This window comes from Aythya fuligula, chromosome 16 (genome assembly GCF_009819795.1).
Source record: "Aythya fuligula isolate bAytFul2 chromosome 16, bAytFul2.pri, whole genome shotgun sequence".
NCBI classification, from domain to species: Eukaryota; Metazoa; Chordata; class Aves; order Anseriformes; family Anatidae; genus Aythya; species Aythya fuligula.
The window spans coordinates 7,100,729-7,127,350 of NC_045574.1; the positions used below are offsets into that span (position 1 = coordinate 7,100,729).

General features: G+C 38.3%; 1 protein-coding gene across 2 annotated transcripts; it reads left to right on the forward strand.

Annotated features, from left to right (window-relative positions):
* Positions 1-320: 320 nt before the first annotated feature.
* Positions 321-24,757, forward strand: RBL1 (RB transcriptional corepressor like 1). 2 transcript variants are annotated; one of them, XM_032198438.1, is made up of 20 exons: positions 321-883; positions 2,313-2,377; positions 2,469-2,597; positions 2,729-2,889; positions 3,651-3,700; positions 5,267-5,453; positions 6,794-6,960; positions 8,484-8,596; positions 9,143-9,246; positions 10,100-10,237; positions 13,537-13,701; positions 13,879-14,014; positions 15,527-15,793; positions 16,772-16,950; positions 18,440-18,616; positions 19,129-19,200; positions 19,389-19,473; positions 21,316-21,482; positions 21,909-22,073; positions 22,343-24,757. In XM_032198438.1, exons 1-20 carry the CDS (start codon positions 705-707, stop codon positions 22,511-22,513), a joined length of 2,877 nt encoding a protein of 958 aa, XP_032054329.1. In that variant the 5' UTR covers positions 321-704; the 3' UTR covers positions 22,514-24,757. The 2 variants fall into 2 exon arrangements, with proteins under 2 accessions (XP_032054329.1, XP_032054331.1); XM_032198440.1 differs by having other exon boundaries at positions 16,826-16,950.
* The last annotated feature ends 1,865 nt before the right edge of the window (positions 24,758-26,622 follow it).

Below are 26,622 nucleotides of genomic sequence, written 5' to 3' on the forward strand. Positions count from 1 at the left end.
CTCCCCGCCCCGCACGGCCCCCTGGCGGGGCGCTCCCGGTCCTCCTCTGGTGGTGAACTGAGGCGCGAACGAGGCGTCCCACAGACGGGGCGTCCCACGAACGGGACGTCCCGGCGTTGTCTCGCCCATCCCCATGAGACTCCCGTTTGATTTGGGATTTAGGCCAAGCCGCTGGGTTTGGGGTTGGTGGCTGCACCGCGTGCGCTCCCGTCCCGGCAGGGTTTGGGGTGCTGCGGGGGCCTCCCAGCCCCGCTTGGCTCTGCAGGCTGATGGAGGGTGCTGGGGCTCCAAGTTGTTTGCCTGGGGGGGGGAAGCCGGCTTAATTACACCTGTAATTACAGTTTTTGTGTAGGTGGTTCCGATAGGCTTAGACTCGTGTCTGAGTGTTCCCTGCCTCTCCTCCCTTCCCTTGGCACCCAAAGCAGCGTGCGCTTGCCTCTACACCCTTAAACGCAAACCAGCGTCCCCACGCCTGTGCCTTAGTGAGCCAAGGAGGGGAACCTGAGTGATAAAAAGGCAAAAAGCTTGCAGTATAGAGTCTGTCAAAATAAGTGTTAAACCTATGTATTAAACCAAGTAGTCGGTAAGGAGTAAATGTGATGCATTCTTGGCTTTATCAAAATTCAGAATAAAGAAAGCTAGGTGAAGCTGAAAATAAACGTATTTTCTTGTTTCTTTTAAGTTTAATTCAGTTTTTCAGCAAAATGAAGAAGTGGATGGACATGTCAAATCTACCACAGGAATTCCGTGAGCGAGTAGAGAGGCTGGAGAGAAACTTTGAAGTGTCAACTGTGATCTTCAAGAAGTTTGAGCCAATATTTTTGGATGTATTTCAAAACCCTTTTGAAGAAACTTCTAAGCCACAACGAAGCAGGAAGCAGAGGTATTTTTGAGGTTTCATGTGACTTTTCAAGAGGTTTACAAATGTTAAGACCACTATTTATGCTTTTAAAGAATATGGTAAAGTACTAAAGCAATAGGGCTGCTTCGTGTCGTGGCCTTGATTCTGAAATGTGCATAGAGGAAGATCCCTAGTTGTGGTGGAGCGCAGCTCGTATCAGCAGAGCTTTGCATCTGGCGCTTGTTTACGCAGTTCTCTGTGAATGCAGGACCTGGCCCTTAGTGAGCATGGCTCTGCATGGTGGAAGAGGCAGAGTGAAGCATCAACTTGAGATACAGTCAGACCGTCACAGCGCTTAGCATGGGGATATTCTTTTGTGGCAAGAGACTTGTAGTTGATACTGTGACCTAATCCCCCCATGCAAATGTAGCTGTACCGAATGGGAAAGCATCAGCAGGCATTCCACATCACTGTGATTTTAGCATGATTTTAACACGCTCAGTCAGGTGAGCACAGAAACACAAATGAGCGTTAACACGTAAATGGGAGAAAATTACAGCCAATGTGCTCGTTCTTATGTCATTTTTATGACAAATGTAGTAATTGGTGGTGGTGTCTTCCAGATGCAGGGTACTTTTAATTAAAGGGACTTGTCCATGTTCTCTGCTGACCGTGTGGCTGACTCTGGCAGCTTTACAGTGAGGATGTAACCTTGATAATGAGGGAGCTGAGCTGGGCCTGTGCCGGCGATTTTTGCTGACTTGTGTGTCCTTGGGATGTGAGGGGGGATAACTTGTGGTAAAATGCTCTAGTGCAGCTCCTTACTTACAAACAGAAAAGATGCTTTTGTGGGCATTGCTGCATCTGTATCAGGGGAAATTTCATCTGTATGCCCTGTTAATGTGCCTTCATCAGAACAGTGTTTGTTACTGTAACTTTAGCTTTCCATTAGCTTCTGCATTGGGTGTCTTAAATAATCTCTTCCCTGGTGTTCAAGCTCTGTGGCCTTGGATAGTCTCTGCTCCAAACATTTTGCACTGTAAGAGCTGTAACACAAGCTGTAGCTGCATGTTTTGAAGGGGTGTTTGATGCTATAGTGAAATATTTAGGAAAATAATCACTGTAATTTGTATTGTCCTGGGCATCTCACTGCCTGCAGCTCCAGGAGAATTTTGTTACAGTCCTGGCACTATCAAAATGGTATGTCCAGGGTCACAGACCAACAGCAACCATTAGCTCAAAAAGGGGCTGGAAGGTTAATGATGCTGTGCAGAAAGCCCTGTAGAGCTATACAGGAGACGATGAAAGCTGAAATATGCACATGTAGCTTACGGTGTGTCTGAGTGTGAAATTGTTAGGTGGTCGCTCCAGCTTGCTTTGAGCAAGGAAATGGAATGAAATTCTTACCTTGTAACAAGCTTCAGCTTCCTGAACCTGGAGACTGACTTCTTGTCCTCCTCCTCATTGACAGGCGGGTGCCATGCAGTGTTAAAGATCTCTTCAACTTCTGTTGGACTCTCTTTGTGTACACTAAGGGTAGGCTGGCTATTTTAGCTGCATGTTTTGTGTGCATTTGGAGTTATGAACTTCTGTTATGTTGCTTGATGTGATATGCTGTCTCTTAAAGGTAATTTCCGTATGATTGGGGATGATTTAGTAAATTCCTATCATTTGCTTCTCTGCTGCTTGGACCTGGTCTTCGCAAATGCCCTTTTGTGTCCAAATAGAAGAGATTTGCTAAATCCATCGTTTAAAGGTATGGTGATGACAGATTATTTAAAATCAAATGTGCTTGGTTTTTAATTTCTTTTAAGTGAAGTTGAAGGTTGGTTGTCTTTTTTTTTTTTTTTTTTTTTTTTTTTCCCCCCCCTTCCCCTTCCTTCTCAGGCTTACCAGAGGACTTCCATGCAACAGAGATCAAAGTCTCTGAAGATCCTCCTTGCATTATTGCCACGCTGTGTGAGCTGCATGATGGGCTTTTAGTAGAAGCAAAAGGAATAAAGGAACACTACTTTAAACCATACATCTCAAAACTATTTGATAGGAAGGTACATCTTACTACTTTTAAGGATGTGTGATAGTGCTCTTATGAATGGTCCCGTCTTGAAACTGTTTAAAACCTGCAGGTACTGATGAAAAGTGCAGTAACAGGCAAATGAACTTGGTCTGGTTCAGCTTTCCTTTGTGTGCATGTTAGCAGGAGCAGAATTTGCTTTCATTTTGGATTACGTTCTGTACGGTCCTCTCTGTTTTGGCTTTTTACATCAGTGAAGAATCTTTGCTTTCTTGGCAGTGTGAAAACTGGGTCATGGATGATAGCCTTTTTTTTTTTCTGAAGAAAATCTTACCCTGTGAAACAATTTTTGTGGAGTAACCATAATGATAGTCTGGATCCTAGCACTTGTATTGGAATTAAGCAAGATGTTTTGGAATTAAGAGGTTAAGATTGCAGTTGGACAAACTGTTCTGTTTGGTTTTGATACTGGAAAACGTTTCCAAGTTCTGTGGAAATGTTTATGTAGTCATTCATCTGGTCCCTAACCTGCCAATGGAACAGATTTCCAATAGCAGTGCTATTTCTGAGAAATTAGTTTTTCTAGAGCTTTGTCCTTGTCTGATTGTCTTGCTAATTGCATTGTAGTGCTTTGGTATACACAAAAGAATCCAATTATGCTCCTAAATCTCATTTATATTTAGGTGGAAGCCATCATGCTCTCACATTGCTCACATTGTTTTTATTACGATTATTATGTTATTGATTTTATTATGTAAGATATTTCTGTTTTTGTTTGTTTGTTTGTTTTCTTAGATCTTAAAAGGAGAATGTCTATTGGATCTTTGCAATTTTACAGAAAATAAGTAAGTTATAGCTTACATTCTTAATTGTGGGCTTTGGTTTCATTTTTAAAGTATGTGTCTTTGAATACTAAATCTCAGTTTTTCCTGTGCCCTCGTTTTATCATAACTAGCTGCTTGTAATGACTTGACAACCATTGCTGTTACTTGCCTAAAATGCATTCTGGACCTGAGATGCATCAAATATAAGAGGGTCGGCTGTGGGTTTCTTCCTTAATGTCAGGTCACACAAGGGTGGTTAGGCACTGGGAGAGGCTGCCCAGGGAAGTGGAAGAGTTGCCATCTCTGGAGATATTTAAGAAACACATGGATGTGGCATTAAGGGACATAGTTTAGTGGTGAACTTGGTAGTGTTAGGTTGATGGTTGGACTTGATCTTTAGGGTCTTTTCCAGCCTTCTAGGATTCTGATTTTCTGTCAGCTGTTACCTTTGAGTAGTCGAATGCAAGTCAAAGCCTTGAGTCTGAAGTTCATGGATGTATTTCTATACATACCCTGTACATACCATCAAATATTATACCTGAGTAGGGAAGTATTTGGACTTGTTTATCAGTCTCCAGTTGAGTGTATAAATCTGTAAAGGCAATTCTCTTTTCAATAGATTTTTTTTTTCTTCCAAACCACAAAAAAAAAAAAAAATCAGTGGGAGGCAAATACAGTTGTTTCAGAAACTTATTGAATTCACTCCTCAAAGCTAATCTAAATAAAAAGATGAACAGCAGCTGCTTTGTTCTGGATCCTGTAAAGAGTTTTTTGCCTTTTCCAAAAATTACCTAATCATTTGCTTTTGCAAAGTGAGGTTTTAACTCTTCGATTTGCTTTCTAAGAATTACAAGCAATGACTCAGTTGTTTTAACACTGTGGATGACACCCTCAATTTTAGATAGAAAACAGTATTTTTATGGTCCATATGAACTCCTCTTAGTGTTTCTACTTGAATAGGAATACTAGTAATTTAATAACTACTGTCGTGTAGAATAATATAGTATTCCCTATTCTTTTGTAAACAACATCTGAGGAAACATGGAAGCCTGTTTCTTTGTCTAAACTATTTTACAGATGGGTTAGCTGGAAAAAAGATAAAGTTCAGTATCACATGTCAGTGGTGATTGTAGGAATTAAATTTCCCTTCGTGTATGCCATTATGAAAATAGCCGAATACCAAGTGGCAGAAGCAGAGCTCAAACTTAGTTTAATGCAACCAGTTTGCATGCTCTTCATATGCAAAGATTTAACTTTTGATCCATTGAATACTTCAAAACCACTTTATTTGCAACTGGGGTGGAAGCCAAGTTGTTTCTCCTCTACTTAGTGAGAGCTAAATGTTGGTGGAAGCAGAGCAGGCCCTGCAGGGATCGGGGAGGTTTGTGGTGGGTGATGAGGCAGGCGAGGATGTGCACGAGCAGATTACTGATGGGAGTGAAGCTTCCTGTACAAGCAGTACCGTGTCTGAAAGAGTTAAATGCTTTGAGCTTATGTGGTTTCAGTTTTGAATTTTAGCCCCACTGGCATATTTTTGGTTTCTTCAGCAGCTTAGCTTTTGATGTAATGCTTTGGTTTCTCTTCCAGCAAAGCGCTGAATAAAGAATATGAAGAGTATGTTCTAACAGTGGGTGACTTTGATGAGAGAGTTTTCCTAGGAGCAGATGCTGAAGAAGAAATAGGCACTCCTCGGAAATTTCCTGCAGACATGCCTGTAGGGAAAACAGCAGCAAGAGCTCATGTGGAGTGTCATCTTCAGCAGCATTTTGAAAAGGTGGTTCATCTAACTTGTCATTTTCAGTCAGAGTACTCCTGTCAAGTTTTTTCATCATTATATGCAATCTGAATCCCTGAGATGACTTTGAAAAGCTGCATTTCAGCTGAAAAGCTGAACATTTTACTGAGAGAAAGGAGTGACGTTTGCAGGCTTCAGTGGACAGTTTTGCTAAGGAGAAATGGCAGTTTCTTCTTTCGTATGTAATTCAGTAAATACCTACTCCTTAAGCAGGATGGGAGCATTTCTGTGTGAGTTAGTATTTTTAATGTCCAAGAAAAATCTGTAAGTAGTTGAGACCTAACTATATGGACTTAGGGTTATTTCAGACTTAATTTGTATCCAGTAAGAACACCATGAAATCTTTACATTGGGTTAATTTACTTATTTTCCTGATGTTTCCTTTTGATAACAGGAAAAGATAACTTGTATACTATTCAATGAAAGATTATATTCAAGACATAAAACCCACCTTCATTATGTTTAAAAAATGTAAAATGTATTTAATGAAGTTGGTGTATGGGAAAATACTCAATCAATAACTTTTTGAAATTGAATAAGGAAAAAAAGTGTGCCAGGCTGTGTGACAGGAGCTCATGTTGTTTGATAACTACCATTTCACACCAATTAAAATACTCGTGCTTATTACAAGATGCTACTGCTGGTATAAATGAATCATACAGTTTAGGTTTTTGTCCCAAATATCTTGTATTCAAGCAAACTAAACATGTTGGATTGGAATGAGTTTATCAGTTTCAAACTCCAGTTTCTGTAGTATAAAAAAAATGACCTTGTTGCTATTTATGTGTGCTGATTACAGGCCTAACTTTTCATCATTTTTTTCCTTGCATCTTCAAAATGCGGTCTGTTCTGATCATTCAAAACCAAATACTTTATTTCATTACTTCTATTACAGGGGGTTCTAGGTGCACCAGAACGGCGTTTCACAAAGAATGTTTTCCTGTGACCCTCTCCCAGGCAGCTCTGCCACTTATTCCATGTCACCCAGCTAACCCAGGGGTTTTGAATGGAAGCATGTGCTTCCTCTTTCTTGCTCTGTATTTTCCAGTATTTAAGTAAGCAGAAATACAGACTTTAAGATATAAAGTCCCATTTTTTTCTAGATTTTATTAAAAAAAAAAAAAAAAAAAAAACTTTATTTTTGTCTACCTGGAGATTTGTTATAGTTGAACTACTTTTTAGTGAGTTCTGAGACCACAGGCAGCCTTCAGGTAGTATGTTAGTAGCATCATTTTAATCTTTCAAGTGATTTTGCATGAGATCATGTTTTTGAAACATTACTGTTGACTGATTTTATTGCTTATTTTTCTGTCTCACAGAAAAGGTCATTTGCACCTTCAACTCCTCTGACTGGAAGAAGATACCTACGAGAAAAGGAAGCTGTCATCACTCCTGTTGCTTCAGCCACACAAAGTGTGAGTCGGTTACAGAATATTGTGGCTGGACTGAAAAATGCACCGAGTGAACAACTGATCACTATTTTTGAGTAAGTACATCCACTGTGATTGTTCTCATACAAGTGAAAATTCATCTTCTCGTGTTTGTGCCTATTTCCTTGCTCAAAATTGACTTTTTAGTTTGGTGCAGATTTTTTTTTTGTTTGTTTCTGCCTCTGTATTATTTCCAGTTAACAGGTCTTAACATAAGTAAAACATTCTGGTTTTTAAATGATCTGTTTTTCTCGAGAAGGAGAGCTAGACCCTCCTACCCCTGAGATATTGCCAACATCTCATTCATCTCTTTCAGCCGCTGTATGATGCTGGGAAATCATACATTAAGTGACTACTTATTACAACCTCAGGCTTTCCTGATCACCATTTCTAGGACAGAGTCCCTGTTTTGTAAATCAGTTTAGACTTTTGGCTCCTAGATGCATGTCTGCATGCTGACTGTAGTGAAATGCACTTAAAAATCTTGGTGTGTAAGCAGATGAGAGTAAACAGAATAATTCAGCAGTAAAAACTAGATCAGTGAGTGTTGCTTCATAGATTGTAACAAGTGAAAATGTAATGTGAAATAATTGTAAAGGTGTTGGGCATTTGTCTAATTCCATGCAAAGCATGGCCTTACTTTAGTGTTGTAAAGTCTCTGGATGTTTTTCAGTAATAGTGAGCATTTAGAATTAACACTTAACATTTGATGTGCGCAAGTAATAGTTTATAGCAACCTTCATAACTAGGTGAAAATACTACTTTTAGTTCTCATCTTTGAAATTACATGTTTTGAAGGTCTTTCTAATACTTGTTCTTAAAAGTTTGCATTACAAATTCTTAGCAAGATGCATTTCTATTTTGCAGGTTCCTATTTTGTTGTTTTTTAAAGATTGCTTGATATTATGTCAATCAATAATATTACAATGTTGGCATATCTGTCTGTAACGAAACTGAGTTCATTCAAGCAATAAAATGAGGAAGAAAATCAAAGGGAGTTTTAAATGTTAAAACTAGGAGAAACATTAATTGAGTAATCTTCAGATAAGAAACGTGTTGAATGCTTTGCTCACCTTGGATATGAGTTCAGCAAATGATAGGATATGTATTGTCTGATTGGGGGAAATGGGAAATAACTGTGCTTTTGACTATGTGGAATAATCTATGCTTTCAAATATTTTTCTCTTTCAAGTAAAAATTCCATGGAAGTGTAACTTTTAATTAGAAGGCTTTGTTCAATGAAACCATAATTTATTTCAACGCTAGCTTTTCAGCATAACTCAGTGTCTTAATTTGACCTAAATGCAAGCCACTTTCCTCTAAGTACAGATTTGCTCCAAATACGGAAGTGTTCAGAAAGAGCTCTCAAATTTACGTAGGCTCTCTTAGGAAAGGAAAACAGGAAAGAATCTTTCTTTGTATTTTATGTTTTCTTCTGTTGCTCACGGTAATACACGTTATTGCCTGATGAGGAAAGCTCAGTAAAATTAGATTTTTTAATAATAATTATTATTATTATTTTATGCAGGCAGGATATTTTCTTATACAAACAAGGCTTTCTCTTTGTGTTCTGCTTTAGGTCTTGTGCACGCAGCCCTATGGAAAGCATTACAAACAGAGTGAAAGAAATAGGTGAGACATTTTGTCGCAGCTACACTCAGCCAACAGATGAACAACCAGGATCTCATATAGGTATGAACTTGAAATGCACAGGATGTTTCAAAATATTAAATGAGGGCAAATAAAATGAATATATATGCTATCATATGACTACTTAATACAGTGGAGCTATTTTAACAAACACTTCCAAACAGAAAATCGTTGCTGTCAAGCAGAATACTATAAAGAATAAAATTTTATTAAAAATAAAAACAAGGTTACAGTTGAAAATGGGATAACCAAGACAGCACTGAATCTATAAATATCTTATCAAAAATTTTAAGTGTGCATTCGTCTTAAATCTAAAAGTTAAAGGAAATGAAATACAAATAGGAAAATTATTATTGCAATTGTTTGCAGAATGACTTCACTAGAAATATGAAAATACACGATTGTTTAAAATGTTTCTAGATTTGTGTGCTGCTCTTATGACTAGTGTGTTTCTAAGCATACCGTTTGGATTTGGAAAATCTATACACTTTACTATTTTGTTAGAGAAGTCCAAGTACAAGTCAATTTAGTCTGAGGATGTTTGTGGAAACAGCATAGGGCTTCATCAGTTTTGGTTTTAAATTTCAGACTTTGCTGTAAACAGATTAAAACTGGCAGAGATCTTGTATTATAAAATCTTGGAGACTATAATGGTACAAGAAACACGAAGACTACATGGGAAGGACATGACTGTAAGTAAAGAACTAGCAGAAGAGTAGAATTAGTAGGGGAATATGTTCAGACAGTTCCTGAACAGATCAGTCTGCTGACAATCTGTATACATTGTTATTTTTAATGAAAGAGAAGTATATGTAAGGTGCCTAAATATAGTTTTTACTACTATTGAAAATGGTATAAATCTGTCATTATTAATTATGTTAACCTGTGTTTATTTCCAGAATCATTAATTTTAGGGCAGATAATTTTTATTCTCTTCTTTTTATTCCATTAACAATATCAATATTTCATGTTAGACAGCAACGTATTTGATCCGCATTGTGACTCACAATACGGACACAATTGATTTGACCGTGGTACGAAAACAGTGATGCTTTTCAAAACGTTAATCTACTTCCAGTGTAAACTTCCATGTAAAAAGAGGAGATTGTGGAGGTAGAATAAAGCAATAACTCAATCTCAAATGGCACAGTACTGAAATAGTCTAAGGACTTGATGTGCTGCTGTGGATTTACTTTCCCGTAGTCACTTTCTGGCTTGACTGTGAAGAGCAAAGCTTGCATTATTTGTCTGCATTTTTAAATGTTTTTCAGAGTTCTTCTGTGAATTTTCTTATATGTGGCAAAGTCTTAAGTATCTTTTGAGATTTTTTTTAATCCTAGATCTCCTGAGAAGCCCATATTTCCTGCTCTCCCCTAAGAAGGACTTGTATGTTTTCAAAAAAACAAATTAAAAAAAAAAAGTTCTATGTAAGATGGATTTTCCTGAGATGACTCTAATTCTGCCTAGAAGGCTTTTTTTGTCTAAAAAAAACGTGCCTCTGTTTCCCTAACCTCAGATTACTGACATTTTCTGTAATCTCTTCAGGCTCTCTTGGAACAAGATGTCTTTCACCGCTCCCTCATGGCATGCTGCTTGGAGATTGTGCTTTTTGCATATAGCTCACCTCGTACCTTTCCCTGGATAATTGAAGTACTTGACCTCAGGCCATTCTATTTCTATAAGGTAAATACGTATTGTCTAAATCTGTGTTCAAAATGGCATGTTACTGGATTGACAGTCTCAAGGGATGGTGCTCTTCCTTCCTACGTTGCCACACAGGAGAAGGACAGATGTTAATATGTCTCATGCCTGTTCTAAATTCTGTCTGTCTTTAATATTACCTGGAATGTGTAATGCTTGAGTTGAAGATGAAATTTAAAGCAATAAAACCATTTTGTAAATGGTACTTAATGGTAACATGCTGTTGATAAACTTCTGGTTTACATATATACACATGCACACACACACAACTTTTAGTAGACTAAAGCATTCAGACATACGTTTTAATAATGTTTGTATTTATTGACTGCAAGCAGTAGGAATGGTTGCATCCTAGTTCTGCTTATTACTGGTAAAATAGCAAAAATATTCTTAGTTGCTTTTGAGTACCACTACTTACCACAGGCTTGTACAGCTAAAATTTCTTTTCCTCTTGTTTTACAGAATAGAGCATAAAATCTCTTTTCCTGACTGCTCTCTTATTTTTGCTCTTTTTAAACTCATTTCCCCTTTGCTTCCAATGTAATTTCTATTCTTGAACTTGTTTTGATTCACAGAAAACTGACTCCACAATCAGTATGATTGTGAAGTAGGTATGTTTATTCAGCGCTGAGCAGCACGGGGGGTACTCCCACCAAAGTCGTGTGCACCTAATGCAGCAACTTGCCATGGTTATATGCAGTAAAGAGTTACATATGCATGAAGTTTCCCAACATGCCTATACATATGCATAACTTGTCCCTGCTTAGTATTAAAATTAGCTACAAGAAGTAATTTCCATAAATTCCTCTTGTCTGCTCTTGCTCAGTGCCTTGTGGTGGTGGGCGTTGAGGGTCATGGGGATGAAGTAAGATGTCTTCATCAGGGTTGAACTTTTCGCCTCGTCTCTTTGCGTGTGCTCTCTGAGGCCTTGGTCACAATCTGGGCCATAAGGTTGTTTTGATCTGGTTCTTGGGGTCTGAGGGGCTCCTGTTATCTCGAGGCCTTGTATGTTTAACATTCCTTATCTTGTCCCTTTCTAAGCAGTCCTCCTTATCTCTGACCCCTTGGTTAAAGTCTGAACCATGAGGGGCTCCTGTTATCTAAGGAGGTCTAAGTGCAGCACAGGTGCGGTACATCACAAATATAGCACCTATACATTCTTAATCAATCGCTCTCTAATTTCTAATCCAAATGATTCAGTTTGATCCTTTTATGCTTACAGTTTTTTGAGATATCTAACGACTTACTGTTGTTATAAATGAAGTCTCAATCTGAATTTAGTAATATTTTTAAAAGACAAGTAAACAGTGCTGGGTGCGTGGGGAGTCTATGCTCTACCAGCACACACACATGAACATCGAACCTTCTAAATATACAGAACATTGCTTTTACGTACTAAACCCAAGTACACCTATACATATGTACAATCAGGAAAGGTAACAAACAATCCTTTAAGTTCCATGACTTAACAGTCTCCATTTTCCATTCATTTTCTTGATTACGAACACCGGAGAATTCCAGGGCTAGTCATGGGAACAATATGTCTTGCTTTAAGTTGTCAAGCAAGTCGGCCTTCAGGCCTTATGTATCCTGTTCTTCCCAGATCGAAGAAAAGCATAGCCATCTCCTTGTGAAGGCTAAGAGGCCCGGGTCAAAAGGCACGTCCAGGTCAGCAGGGGGTGAAACAGCAAAGGCCTGAGATGGCTGTAGCAGCAGAGGGGCCAATGGCGTAGCAGTCGGATAAGCAAAGGAGCCCGCAGCTCCCTCACTGTCTGGCAAACCACACGTTTCTGACTGTGGTCCCACAGGGCTCTTTAAGGCCTCAGAGACTGCTTGCCAGGTGCCGAGCAATCCCACTGCAACCTTGTCGTTTTCAGTTGCAGAGTCCCCCACCGTGACCTCAATTTGGTCCCATGTTTCAGGCTCATAAACTGTCTGATTGTTAATAAGAAGAATAAGCTGCAAGGTTACCAGGACAGTCTTTGTTCCTAAGGACGTATGATTCCCCATAATGTGCAACTTTATGTGAGGGGCAGTTGTGTGCGCGGGTCCGCTTCTCTCAGCTTGAGCTTCTTCCCAGCTCCAGTGTGCCTGTTTCCAGCAACTTTCTGCACGAGCTCCTCCGAGCGATTTGCTGAGTCTGGCCGAACCTATCTTCATGAGGCGATCAGTGTGCCTGTTCCCGTCCTGGTCTCCATTCCGCTAGCCTGTTCCTTTTCATTCCTTCTTTACTGATGATATAACTTCATTATATCATATAGCCTTTTTTTTTTTTTTTTTTTTTTTTTTCTTGAGGGCAGGCTCCCCTCTTACACCCTTCTCCCCACAGCAGTCCTTTTCAAAAACAACTTTTCATTGGTCAAACAACTTTGCATAGAACAGCAACATCAAACACCCAGCAATTTCCGTTCCTTAATGGCTGGAGAACAAGCAACCCAAGATGGCAAGGCGTCTCCTGAATCACCCTTCTTTGTTCCCTCTAAACTCTTTTATGTTTCTGATGGCCTCATCGTTAAGAGTCTGATGTTATCACCAACCATGGGGCTTGCCGACCCCCATGGCCACACTCCCACATGGATCATGGTATTCCAAGGGCCCTTTCCAGCTTTTGTCAACCCTTATTTGTACATGTTAAGGCCTTTTCTTAAATTAAACTTTAAAACAGTGTTTTTCAACCTCTTTGGTTAAGGGCTGCTTGTTTGAAAGGAGGGAAAGCTTAAATGCTGGGGTTCTTTCAGGTGTGCTACTATCTGTATTTGTATCTGACCAGGTGTGAGCACTGCACATGCTTCATGTGTGCTTGGTGGTGGTGAGAGGGGCCTGAAGGCACCCTGGGAGGGGTTGTTCTGCACTGAGTTGACTCTCGCTGTCCATTTCCATCTTAAGGGTTCCCTAGTTATTTGTACTTAAAAAGTAAATAAAGGCATATGCATGGGCTTAACATTTCTATTTCATGTAAATTTACCGTGGGTGATGGATATTTTAAATTGTGTTGCTTGTATGGACACACAGCACACATGCACAGTTGTACTGAAAATGGAAAAGAAGGAGACACAAAGGCCTGTCGAGGTGTGACATGAGATGAAATTTCTTATGGTGTCTCTGAGCTGGGCTGCATAAGGGAATCAGAGAGGGCTGGGAAGATTCAAGGTGAGGAAGACACTGGAGTGCTCTATATTGAAGAGAGGTTTTGAACAGGATCCTGAAATGAATAGTGGTTTGATAGTGTTAAACATGAGTGATATGACTTTGCTTTTGTATGTGTGTCTTGTTACCATTAGGTTATTGAAGTACTGATTCGGTCTGAGGAAGGACTTTCCAGAGACATGGTGAAGCACCTTAACAGCATTGAGGAACAAATTCTTGAGAGTCTAGCCTGGACTCGGGACTCGGCACTCTGGAGTGCTCTCCAGGCTTCAGAAAACAGGGTCCCAACATGCGAAGAAGTATGTTAGCCTTTTATTAAAAAAATCACGATGTTTTTCTTGCTGTTATACAGAACTCTGTTCAACACTTACATTATCTGCTGGGAAAAAAAAATGAAAACAACAATCTTTTATTAATACATTGACATGAAGGGAAAGTTATATGTTAATCTTACATTGGTATTTCTTATTTCTCAGGTAATATTTCCCAGTAATTTTGAAGCAAGCAATGGAGGAAGTGGGCTTGGGCATTTGCCTATGATGCCAGTATCTCCCATAGTTCATCCTCGAGTTAAAGAGGTTCGGACAGATCTTGGTGGAACTTTAAGAAGGGGTATGTTTAAGGTTTCTGATATATTTTGAACATGCAGATTTGGATTGGGATTTTTTAATACTTCATAATTGAGCAGTCTTGAATCTGGATTAAGCATTCAGAATTGTGCAGTCTCAGTTCATCTAGAAAAAGTCTAGATGTGTCCAGTCAAACCACTGATGTGTTTTACCAGCAGTAGTCATTGGTAATAACGCTTCATGTCTGAACTGGCGCAGAACTTGCCTTTGTTTTGATGCAAGATGGTTACCCTACTCTTGGGGTAGGATGTCATCTGGTAGCTTATTGTCCTTGGCTGGTCAGATTTTTCCCTGGTTGTGAGGTTTTTTTGTTGTTGAGATTTTTTTGTTGGTGTGTGTGTGTGGTTGCTGTTATTTTTATTGTCTCACTGAATTGGACTGGATTTTTGGTGACTCTTTTTAAAGTATAACCTCCTCTTTGCAGTTTCCAGCACTTTTGATAGCACTAACTACTGTAGCATTCTCATTATTCTGATCCATCGGGCCCCGCTCTCCCTGTCACTGCTTTTTTATTTTTTTAACCCTTGACCAGTGGTGGTTGTCACTGGCACCTCTTGTTACTGCATTACAGAATGATTAGGGCTGCATTTAGTCCTCTTCCTATAGAACTTTCTTTTGCAGGAGGGGAAGACAATAATTTGTCTGCAATACTCTTTTCCTCTGAAGAACTGCCTTGCTCTTTGCAGATTTCCAGGTATTGGCGTAGAACTGTTTCTTAAGGGTGAGGGTGAAGAAGCAGTGGCAGCACAGTTGTTGCTTTTTCACACTTCAGTAGCTAGGAATTGCTGCTTTCATTGTATCCCAAACAATAGTTCATAAGTTCTTACTTGTGCACTATGAACTGTGATGTTGTCTCCTTTTGTGTTTGTCTGGCAAATCACATTACAAAACTCAAAACTTTTTTTTTTTAATACTCAAGTGCATTAGGAAAGTGATGTATAAGCAGTTGTAGATGTTATGGTGAGTTGTTCAATAGAAGGGAAAGCAACTTGGAGATGGTATCCTGTAGAAGTGTAGGAGTGTGTGAGGCCTTGCCTTGTATGAGAACCTGGTACCAAGTGCTCTTCTTAACTTCAGATTGAAAATGGTTGGGATTGGAAATGTTTATGTGCTCCTGATACTGAGAAGACCATCCTGGCAGACTGGAAGTAACGTCTTGAATTGGTTTCACCTTGCTAGTTAGCCAGAAGGCTTCAGCTTGATAGAAAATGGTATGCCCACAAGTGGCACTGATAGCTTGGTCAATCTTTTCTTTCATGTTAATAACAGATTATGAAAACCAAACTCTCTGTTACAGAGTAAAAGGAGAGAGTTAAAGGAGTATAGTCATTATTCATATTGCCTAAGAACAGTGGTGAGATTACTTCTTAATCAGAAACAATTTCTTGCACTCTGGTTTTGTAGTTTAAGAGAATAGCTTTTTCTCTTCCTGGGGAGAAGAATCCTTATTCAGCAGCTGCTCTGAAGATGATCTTTTTTCTTCTTTGCATACTAGACATGCAGCCATTGTCACCAATCTCTGTTCATGAGCGCTACAGTTCCCCTACAGCAGGAAGTGCTAAGAGAAGACTCTTTGGAGATGACAGTCCCAAAGAAATGCAGATGGAAAAGATTTTAACTGAGGGAACTAAATTGACAATTGCTCCAGCATCAAGCATTGCTACTGAAAATATATCAGTTTCTCCTGGGCAAACAGTACTGACCATGACAACAGCTACAGTACCAGGAAAAGCAGGACAGAAGGTTACTATCCCACTGCATGGTATGAATTCTTTCTGGTTTCTTTCCGTATGAGATGTTTTGCTTGCTCTTGTAGATCCATGTAGACTGACAATGCATCTTGAACACGTATCACTTTTTCTGTTTTAAAAGAGCATAAATGACTTTATTAAAAACCAAAACAAACAATAGCAAAACTTAAGTTTTTATACTAACATCTCATTCTGTGTTTTGATCGGATATCTGACAAGTGTCCTGAGGATTCCAACTTGCAAAAAAAGTTATGGAGTTCTTCCTTCTTCCAATTACACCTCATGACAGATTAAGCGTGACTTTGGTTCTCAACTCCAATACTGATTCATTTATTTTTTGTCTATTATAATCTAAAAATACTTTTTAGTCTATTATAATCTAAAAATACTCTGAAATTACTGGGTAAGGGCTACATATAAGTATCAGCAAAATAGTGTGGTTTTAAAGTTTTATTGAAGCTGGCTGATGCTTGACTAGTTCTGATAAAGATACATGAGAAATTAGTTTTGTAGCCTTTCTGAATTTAAAGTCTGTGTCTTAAGTATATTTAGATGGATTGAAAAATTCTCTACTTTTAATGCTTAAGGAGATTTTCAGCAAGAGAATTTGACTACAACTACTGCACAAACTAATATGGACTGTATATAATGTGCTGTTAGATTTGCCAAATAACAGCAAAAAAAACGAACTGGAATGCCCATCTTCCCCAAAAGAGTGGTACACTGACTACAGAGACTGCAATTTCTTGTCAACGTTGTACTTTTAGATAGTTTTAGAAATGGCTATTCACAATTATCTTCTTCCTTTAAGCATTACCAGAAATGTATTTTTTAGTAATTTCTGAAGACTCCGTCCTTTTAGCATCCAATATAGAAGGATGAAATGTCTTCGGTATGAAGTATTTGTTTAGGATTTGCAATTTAACTATGCAGCATGGTGGCAGCAAGCAGTTTATTTCTGGATCATCATCATTTTCTATCATCTCCAGGTATTGCGCATGAAATGGGTGGGATCACACTGATACCCATTTCCATGAACTTAGGTCAGCCACCTAAAATGGAAGCTCAGGCTCCCTACCACCCCCAGGTGAGCCAAGTACAAGAAGGGCATCTGTCATCAGGAAGCAAACCAAAGAAAACTGGATCCTTGGCACTGTTTTACAGAAAGGTGAATATCTTTGTTAGGAAGTTGTGTTTTACTTCTATTTGTGACCATGCTAAAAATCCTTGAGCAATTTACATCGTATTACTTTTCAGTCTTCACGTACCTTTCCTTTGGCATGAACAATTCTCATGTAGCTGCGAGGAGAAGAGAAAAGATGTTGCAGAGAATTCAATTTCCCATATTGTTCCAGCCCTCCCTCCGACTCATTAGATGTTTCAATTTTTCGTTTTTCTTCTCTTTCTTTAGTAGCTTCTGTAACTACCTAGGAAATTTTGTCAGTTTTTAATTACCTCATTTGTTCTTATTGCCTCCCACGTTTGCAAGGGTTAGATATACCAAAAATGAGATTACTCTCCTGTGTCATGCTCATTAAAAACTGAATTGTTTTGTATCCTGTACAATATTCTCTTGTTTGGAGTTTTCTGAGGTTTGCCCAGTAGTGCTGATCTTGCCGGCATGGAGCCTCAAAAAATCAGCGTCGAATAACATGCTATCTAAAAGTTTCTAGAAAAAAATAAATTCTTGAAACAATGAGGAATAAAAGAGTAGGTTAAGAACTGGGTGCTTGAGAGAAACTTTTTTATTGGCTACAAGAGAAGTTATTTTCAGAAGTTTTCACCTTTATGGTATCTGTATGTACAGAAACTCATTCCCGGAAACACTTGAAAGCCACATCCTGTGTCTGAAGTGTTGGTTCTTTTATTTTAATAGTAAGTCTCTCTCTTTTTCTGAGAACTGATTAAGAATTGGTTAGCTAGCTGCTAGGCATGAACATGGACTGCTTTTTGGAAGCTTTAATCTCAGCAAGGAAATACTTCAGCTGTAGCCATGTATTTGAAAAACTGTGGTAGGCAACATTCCTCTTAGGAGGAACAAGAGTCTTCTCTTAGAATTCTTTTGAAGACAAATTTTACCTTTTCATTATAGTGATCAACACGTTCACAATAATAATAGATTTCCCCTGCTTCCATTTCTTGTTCCTGCTCCGTAGAACAAGTGAAAATGAAGATGAATTCTTCCTGCTGTTGAACATAAAGAATGCACCTAATTACTATCAATGAAGTGAGAACTTTTGAAATAAATGGAAGAATGTTAATGTTGCACTTGATAGTTATTTCAGATTTTGAAACAGGTTTTTGGTAATCAAAATGGGGAAAAAAATCTGTCAGCTTAAAAATATAAGATTATACTTAGTTGTAATTAAAGCATGTCCCTTTTAGCTTGTCATAACTGTTCCATTATAGTAAGTGAGTAGTGTATTATAGAAGGCATAGTCATCATGTTTTTAATTAGATTTTCTATAAGCATCCAACATTTGAAGAGTTGACAGTTTAATATTTGGAGACATTGACTTGGGCAAAGGGGGGGGGAAGTTCTGTGAAAACAAAGTATTGAAGTATAAAACAGTTATACTTTGGTGAGAGCTTTCATTTTTGCAGACTAGGTTAAGATCAGCAGGCTTGACTCTTAATTGCATGTCTTTCTCTTCCAGGTTTATCATCTGGCAAGTGTGCGCTTGCGTGATCTGTGCTTGAAATTGGATGTCTCCAATGACTTGCGCAGGAAGATATGGACGTGTTTTGAATTCACATTGGTTCATTGTGCTGATCTAATGAAGGACAGACATTTGGACCAGCTCCTTCTCTGTGCCTTTTATATCATGGCAAAGGTAACATGCAGGTTTAGGAAACTTGAGTTTAGTTCAGTTGAAAACGTAAATAGGACTTTTTTTTTTTTCATCCATCCAGTTACAAACGAACAATTTTGACACATGAAAGACAGCTGAAATTATATGTATGCTGTTTTGTTCAGGATTTTCTCATTTTCTACTTAGAAAAGTTAAGAGGTCCAGTTTTTAAATTCACAAATGTCTTCTGGTGTAATAATGCTTCCCTTCTTTAATTTTCAGTATCACTGGAAGAAAAGTTTGAAAACGAATAATTCTTAAGTATCTTATGCAAAACAAAACAAAACAAAAAAAAGGCTTTACTAGCTGAAAAAAAAGAATGCTTAAACATGAAGAATGTGTGTTTTTTCATATTCCCATCTTCAGAACTATCCCATCACCATATTAATGCTCATGAAAAGGCTATATAGAGGGAAGCTAATTGAGTAGACTGGACCTGAGCAGCCTGATCGTTCTGCTTGCACTTGGTCTTCAATAGCCTTTTTCTTTTCCAGGTAACCAAAGAGGAAAGAACTTTTCAGGACATAATGAAAAGTTACAGAAATCAGCCGCAAGCAAACAGCCATGTGAGTAAATGATATAACCTTTCCTTCATATAAGTATCAGAAAGAGGTGGCTTTCAAATGTTTATGATGATAATGGAAAAATCGAATCAACTTCAAAATTAGATTCGTTCTTATTCAGATGGATATAATCTACTCTGACTTTCACGTTTTCCTTGTTAAGAACGTTTTTTTCCCTCTGTGTTCTATAGGTTTATAGGAGTGTTTTGTTGAGAAATTATTCTGATGATGTCCTTTCGGACAAAAATAAAAACCAAGATGTAGAGATGACAGAAGGTAGGTACAGCAAAGTAATTTGGCATTTTTAAAAACGTACTTGCATGTTTTTAAGGAACTGAACTGTCAAATAATGACAAGAGAAATAAATTTTAGATTTTAAAATGCATTTAAAATAAATAAATGTATTGTTGAAAATACTGATAAATATACTTTATCAGCAGCCCTACTGTTTGTTAGATATCAAAAATATGCTTTCCAGTTGGAACAAATGTTTTATTTTGTTTTCTTAAATCTGATAGCTTGATACTGAAGCATTTCCTTACTGTATCAGTGTTACTATGGTTCATCGTGGACAGCAACACCATTTAACAAAGAAAGATGAACAGTATCTGAATATTATGACAATTTTTTTTTCTAATATGCTATCGCCTATTCTGTAGGTTTAAATATGGACTACTTTTTTCCAGAAAATAGTGGCTGTCTTAGACCAAAATTTGCATATACAAGTAGATTTCTTTTAAATAGCTGATATTTTATTTGCTGTGGGTTAGAGAAGAAAGAGATAAAAATAGGATTCGAGAAGTATGAAAATTGTTCCATGCCCATTGTTACTGACTTGTCAGTAAAAGGATAGATCACAAGCCCATGTATGAGCCCATGAGTAGAACGGATCTTCAGCCAAGACACACAAAGAAATGTAGAAGGCTGTTCCATATGGCAAAATCCCATGGTGAGTGGGATTCGACTGGTTGAATGAGTATTAGTGCCATTAGTGCCACCTTACAGTGTCCTGCCTGGGTCCAGGAAAGTGCTGATCTGTAGGTTCAGCATCCTGTCTAACAGCTCCACAATTCTTGGATGTCGTAGGGCATCTATAGTGGTACCTGCCATAGGGTGTTCTGTCAAACATGTTTACTTGGTTACAAAGTTGTTCAGTTCCTTTTCCTACTAGACTTTTTCATCAGTTGGAAACTAGTGTCTCTTTTTGCTATGTTAATTAACGTTCTTTTGACAGCAGCTTACAGGAACACGTGCTTGTGCTCTGACACAAGACAGACACACTAAGGAATTACGGGTATCAACTGCAGGTTTTGATGTTTCTTTCCATGTTGCAGTGATTGCAAGAGGCTTTATTCTGTGTTCCCTTGTTTTGCTTGGTAGTAAACAGTGTGGAGGAATGAAGAAGAGAGTTGTGTTCAGTAGGGATCTGGCTTAAGCAGGCAAGAGTTAACAGCAATATACTTGCTGTGCAGCTGCAGCTTTTTCTACTGAACATCCATTTAGTTACATGCCTGAAAAGATGGTCTCCTGGCTTCCTCGCAGTAGATGTGAGTTGAGTACAAAGCTATTTTTTTGCCAGCTCATCACTAGAAAGCTTCACAGAAGCTAAAAGCTGCAAGTTGTCAGGCTGCTTGAAATTTTGCTGCAAGTTTGCATAGCACTTGTGCAGAAGTGTTGGCAAGGTCGAGGTTCTGAGCATGTTAATGTTGTTCTACATACTGGCTAACCTGATTATTGCTATATGAAGATTGTACAGCAGTCCAAAAAAGATGAGCAAAAAAAATGGCTTTTTATGACTTTCACTCCTTTAAAACAAACAAAAAAAAATGGAAGAAGGATCGATACTGCCACCCTTTTTTGCTACAGAGTTTTCAAGTATAGAAGTGAAGATTTGCACTAGCCTTTTTAGTCATAATCCACTAGCCTGCTAGCAGTGATTCTTAACTCCTTCTAATGCTCATAACCACATACAATGCACCCTTGGCTCAAGCATGATTCTTGAATTCATCTCATTAATTGGTCAGTTTATGAATGAGATCTTGTCAGTTGAATACAAATTTAAAGAATGAAGTTTTCCAATACTGTATTCTGAAATCTGAAGCTTTCTCTTATTGTTAGACTCATCTGCGAAAATTGGTAGTTCCTCGGGAAGATCTGCAGCAGAGAACTCCAGTGAGTCAGGAACAGAGGAGAGAGGAGATCTTATTACATTTTACAATGCGGTCTATGTAGGAAGAGTACAATCATTTGCACTGAAGTACGATATTACAAACCAGGATCATGTAGTAAGTAAACTATTTTGGAGTTTTGCTCTACTGAATAATCAGACACAGTGTGGTTTTCCTGGCACTCTGTGTCAGTATTTTGCATTGTTATTCACCTAGCATGATTACAGAAGTCGTGAAGTTATAGGTAATGCTATGAGGACTTGCTTTAACAGCCTTTCAAAAGGACAAACTGCAGACGCAGTTCAGTTTACACCTCTTTACGTAACAGTACTCATTTGCTAAAATACCTGTGGAGCATCTGTGTAACACATACGGGAAATAAACTTGTTCTGTTGTTTGGCAGACCTTTGCTCAGTTGTTTAACTGCTATGGGATAAAGTGTTATAAAGGAAACCTGGAAGCGTGTTAGTCTTGTCTTTCTGTGAAGTTACACCTCTTCAGTAATTTTTGATTCATATCCTATGGGGATTTGTCCTCTTTCAGATGGAAGCCCCTCCTTTGTCTCCATTCCCCAACATTAAGCAACAGCCCGTATCACCTCGACGGATCTCTCAACAGCACTCAGTTTATGTTTCGCCTCATAAGAATGGTGCTTGCTTGACACCTCGAACTGCACTACTATACAAATTTAATGGGAGCCCTTCCAAGGTAGAAAATAAAAGGGTTGAAAATGTTTGATTTGGGGGAGTGTTAATCTCATAATTAGAACGTGCTCTAATAGAATGGGGATTCACCGAACCAGTTTCTCAGTTTGTGGTGAGGGATAGAGTTTTTTATGTAGAATCCCTCACTCGTTCAGCAGAGAGGTTCAAAATAGAAACTTCTTGGTTCTCAGGTAATTGAGAACCAAATCAAGTTTCAGATGGAGTCATATTAACTTGTATCACATTGTTTTTAAATTTTTTTCTTGATCACAGAGTTTGAAGGATATCAACAATATGATAAAACAAGGTGAACACAGGAGTAAGAAACGAGCAATAACAATTGATAGTGATACTGAATCCCCTACGAAGCGACTCTGCCAGGAAAACGATGATGTTCTACTTAAACGTCTCCAGGATGTTGTCAGTGAAAGAGCAAATCATTAAAACTGCCAGTTTTCTGTGGGATCTAGAAACTATGGAGCTTGATACAGCTGTTGTGCTATTTATTTCTTGCGTTTCCAATGTGGTATGTACAGACAACTGTGAAGTTTAACATTGAACTTTTACCTGACTTTTGCAAGATGCAAAAAGTAAGGGATAAGTAGTAAATGCCAGAGAATGAAAGTGGTGATGATCTTTATTCCTAAAGAACCTGCTATGCTGGAAGGTACTCTCTTCAAGCTGATTTAGCAAATGAGTGATCTGTAGAAAGCCATGTTGGGTGTTCTTGAACCTAATAGAGTATTTGATTTCTGAGCATAACTCAGCTTCTGGGAACAGGGGCGTTAGTTTTGGAATAAAAACAGTAAGGAAATGAGTGAAGTCGGTTAATTTTCTCAAGCTTTTGGTACTTGGGGAAGAAGCTTTTTAAGTGCCTTATTTTTAAAAGAATGTGGAATTTTATGCATTACAGTGAAATAACTGGTGTGGAGAACAGATTGATAATTCAGCCTCAGTAAGAGCTGAATAGTTTTGAACTGTAGATGTCATCTCCCATGAGAACTTCGCCAAATATGTATGTTGTTACCTGGATCAGAGACCTTCTGCAATAACATAGGCAATAATCAAAAAGTAGAAGCAGCAGTGGCTTAAATTGGACACTGAAATCTGAAAAAGCACTGAGATAACTTTCTGAATAAGTCCGATCTAACTTTATCCCGAGCCAGTAAATGCTGCCATGGAAGCTACTCCTTTCAAATCAGAAGCTTGATTTGCAACCCTGCTGTAGAAGCTGTTCATATGAATTGTAGCTTAAATGTGAAGAAGTACAAGTTGGTTACAGGTGAAAAACAGCTTGGGCTCTGGCCAGCCTTACAGCTGTTGAAATGTGTAAATTCATTTAACAAATTGTATCTCTTCATTTTATTATTTCCTGAAGATTGTAGTCTCTTGTTGTGTAGTATCTACACTGAATGTAAGCCCGTCAGATAAGGCATATTTGTATATATGTTTTTATAGCTATTAAAGGCTCGGTTTCATTGGAAATGTGTAAATTCCAGGATCTATTTCTTTTAAGTAAGCTGTTAACACTGAAGTATTTGATAGGATCTATTTTCCCAAAATGGAAAAAGTCAATTTTTTTTTCATTACTGTAAATCAGTATTTTGATCTTATTTCATAATTGCATTTAGGGTTAGAGACATACAGAAATTTCTCAGCACTGCATTTTTCAACTTGTTTTGTGTATATTGTACTGGAGAAAAAAAAATACATAGGACTTGTATGTAGAGCTCTGTTTACTTCATTGTTTGGTTTTAATATGTGCTGCAGGATCTGCTGTGCCACGGTTCCAGGGAAGAATACTAGTGTGATCTCAGTCTCAGCTAGTGAATCTGGTCAGCAGTGATGAAGGGAAAATGTATTTAGAAGTGTACATGTGCAGGGACCCTACTCATCAAGGAATAGCAAGTTTACAAACTGTAAATCATTTTTGAGTTGTTAACTACTTAAATACTTGATTTTTGACTTTCAGAAAAAGGCACTTATTTCTGAAAGTTGTGACTATACAGAGCTGCAGTATGAGGACACACAGTTGACTAGGTTTAATGTAGATTCTTCTGTTCGGTTCCTTTAATTTTATTTGAATATTTGTCTTCAGATCTTGAGACACAGTGTAGAAGAAAAACAACCTATCTGTCTTTATCTGCTCATTGGTGCTCTTATGACTATATCCATTTAAATTATAATCCTGTCCCTAAAAGCCTCCTGCATTATTAGGGGGTAATAAGGAATCTTGATTTAGCCTTCCATGGAGTCTGCTTTATTTGCATGGACAATTGCAGTCTTTCTGGATGGTAGATGTAAGGCTTAACAGCGTAAGTCTTTCAGCAGTATTGTAAGGTAAGAATGTACTTGATTTGGTTGTAATTTAACATCATGTACATATCTCTCTTCCTCCTCATGTGTATGCTCATCACACTGTTACAGTATTTTCTGAAACTGTAGAGAACTGATGGTGCTCAAATCCTTATTAGTTGTCATTAACCATAGTGTTTTTTCATTAGAAAAATTAATATACTGCAACTGCATACAGTTCAGATTTTTTCACCTGTTTAGGTGATGGTAGAAAAATATTATTGGACTTGTTAAACAGCTAAAACAATGGATTATATGAAATGCTTGTAACGGTTTAAAGTGCCTTCACATGTAAATATGTATTTTATAATAAACAAAAATATTTTAACCTGAGTTGCTCTGTTTCCTCTGGTAATTCATCACATGATGTTTTCTTTCTGCATTTCCTGTAATGTTCCTATAAGACCTTTATCATTTTTGTGATTCTTCTCTTTTTTTTTTGAACTTCCTTTTGCAGATAAAAATGCCAATGAGGGGGTGTAAAATTAGAAGTAGGATTATAGCACCAGTCTTGAAAACTGCATGCTATCTAGTGAGACACTGTTTTTTCCCAGCCAAACAGATTCACACTAATTCTTTAACTGAAAAGATCGCCACCTTAACACTGCCTAAAGTGGGTTCAGAGCTTCATGTTTACTACAATAGAGTATTTCGGAAAGTCGGAGAAAGAAAGGTTAACATCACCAGGGAGGATGCAATAAATCTGCTAGCATTTTAGCTGTAAGAATTATATTAATATTAGGTTGCCACATCTGCATACTAAGCTGTCGTGTTGCGAAAATACATAGTGTGATTAAGCACTGTGGGGAATAGAAACTGAAACACAGTTTAGTTTTGTGCTAGGAAATGCTCTTCTTGTGTTCCAGTTCTGTGATTCATGCAGGATGTTTTGGTTACTTGACATTTGAGGAACAAAGAGATAGGAACACAGAAAGACTCACAGAAAACAAGTGAGTTTGTAAGTGCTGTGATTGCAGAACAAGGAAGCTGAGCATGTTTAAATCTGTCTCCAGGACAAATAAATTAAGCCTATTGTAATCTAAATCACCTAAGTAGCAGTTCGTGATAAAGAGAAGAACATGAAGATGTTGCTTTGATAAGTCATCTAAATACCAAATGCATTACATTTTTTTTTGACCTCTTTGAGTGACCAAAAGAGTATCAGAAGGCAGGTGAGTTGCAGAGATGGATTACACATGTGGTTCCCAGCCATTCTGCCCTGCTGAACATGAGATAGAGGCTTTGGCAGGGTTATGAGCGCGGGGCTCTGCGCTGTGCCTCGCCTTGAAGGTTAATACACAGGAGTAACAGGGAAGCTTTGGTTTTAGGGTGCCCAATTCACGCTGTACACCCCACAGCACTGCTCCCCAAATCAGGTACTGGTTGCAAATATCCTCTGCCTTTTGTTGTCATGACTCCCAGTAACAAAAACAGCTTTGCAAGAATTCAGTCACAGGAACATCAGCTAGCTAATGTAAATACAGGGATCAAGCAGGTGAGGTGGAAAGAACAGGCTCCAGGTCATGACTGCTTTGCTGTGGATTTAGCAATTCTTTGATAGTTCTACCTTCAGGCAGACAAGCCTAAGTGTTTGTAGCATGGCTTCATGGAGCCCACCCAAAATAACAATAATAAAAAAAAGACTCTACACAGAAATAATTGCTCTTTACCCTGTTTTCTAATGTGTGCTTTATGCTTTGTAAAAAGGTGTGAGACTACTTGGTGTGGTCATGTTCCTTACTGCATCTAGTCTGCTAATGTTCATTCTGAGAAGAGGCATATTTGCTCTCAGCCAGGCTGCTTCATTCCGGGCAGTGAGGGCTATTTGCTGATGGAAATCTCAGAAAGACCCAGAGGGTGTGGAAAGACACAGATGGAAAAACAGTGCACTTTGCTGACAAGAACTAGAAAGTGAGAAAACAGAAACACCTGCTTACAAAAGCAAATCACTATAGCATGATGTAAACTCTAAGACTTTGCAGGATGCATAGAATTTATTTATTTATGTATTTATTGCTATTAATTTTTCTGTTTGTTCATTTTGCTGCGTCTGAATTGTGGTGTGATGAAAACACAGCAACTCCCAGAAGCGTGTTCCCAGAAGTGGGGTCTGATGGTGGCTCAATGCTTGGTGCCCAACGAGCCGCTCTCACTGCCCCTCAGCAGCACGGGGCGGTGGGGGGAAACACTGAAAAAAC

Bases quoted from the DNA above. Each gene is read 5' to 3' on its own strand.
- RBL1 (XM_032198438.1), top strand. From the start codon at position 705: ATGAAGAAGTGGATGGACATGTCAAATCTACCACAGGAATTCCGTGAG. The intron at 2,378-2,468 runs GTAGGCTGGCTA...TGTCTCTTAAAG, and splicing joins TCTCTTTGTGTACACTAAGG to GTAATTTCCGTATGATTGGG. The intron at 2,598-2,728 runs GTATGGTGATGA...CTTCCTTCTCAG, and splicing joins GCTAAATCCATCGTTTAAAG to GCTTACCAGAGGACTTCCAT.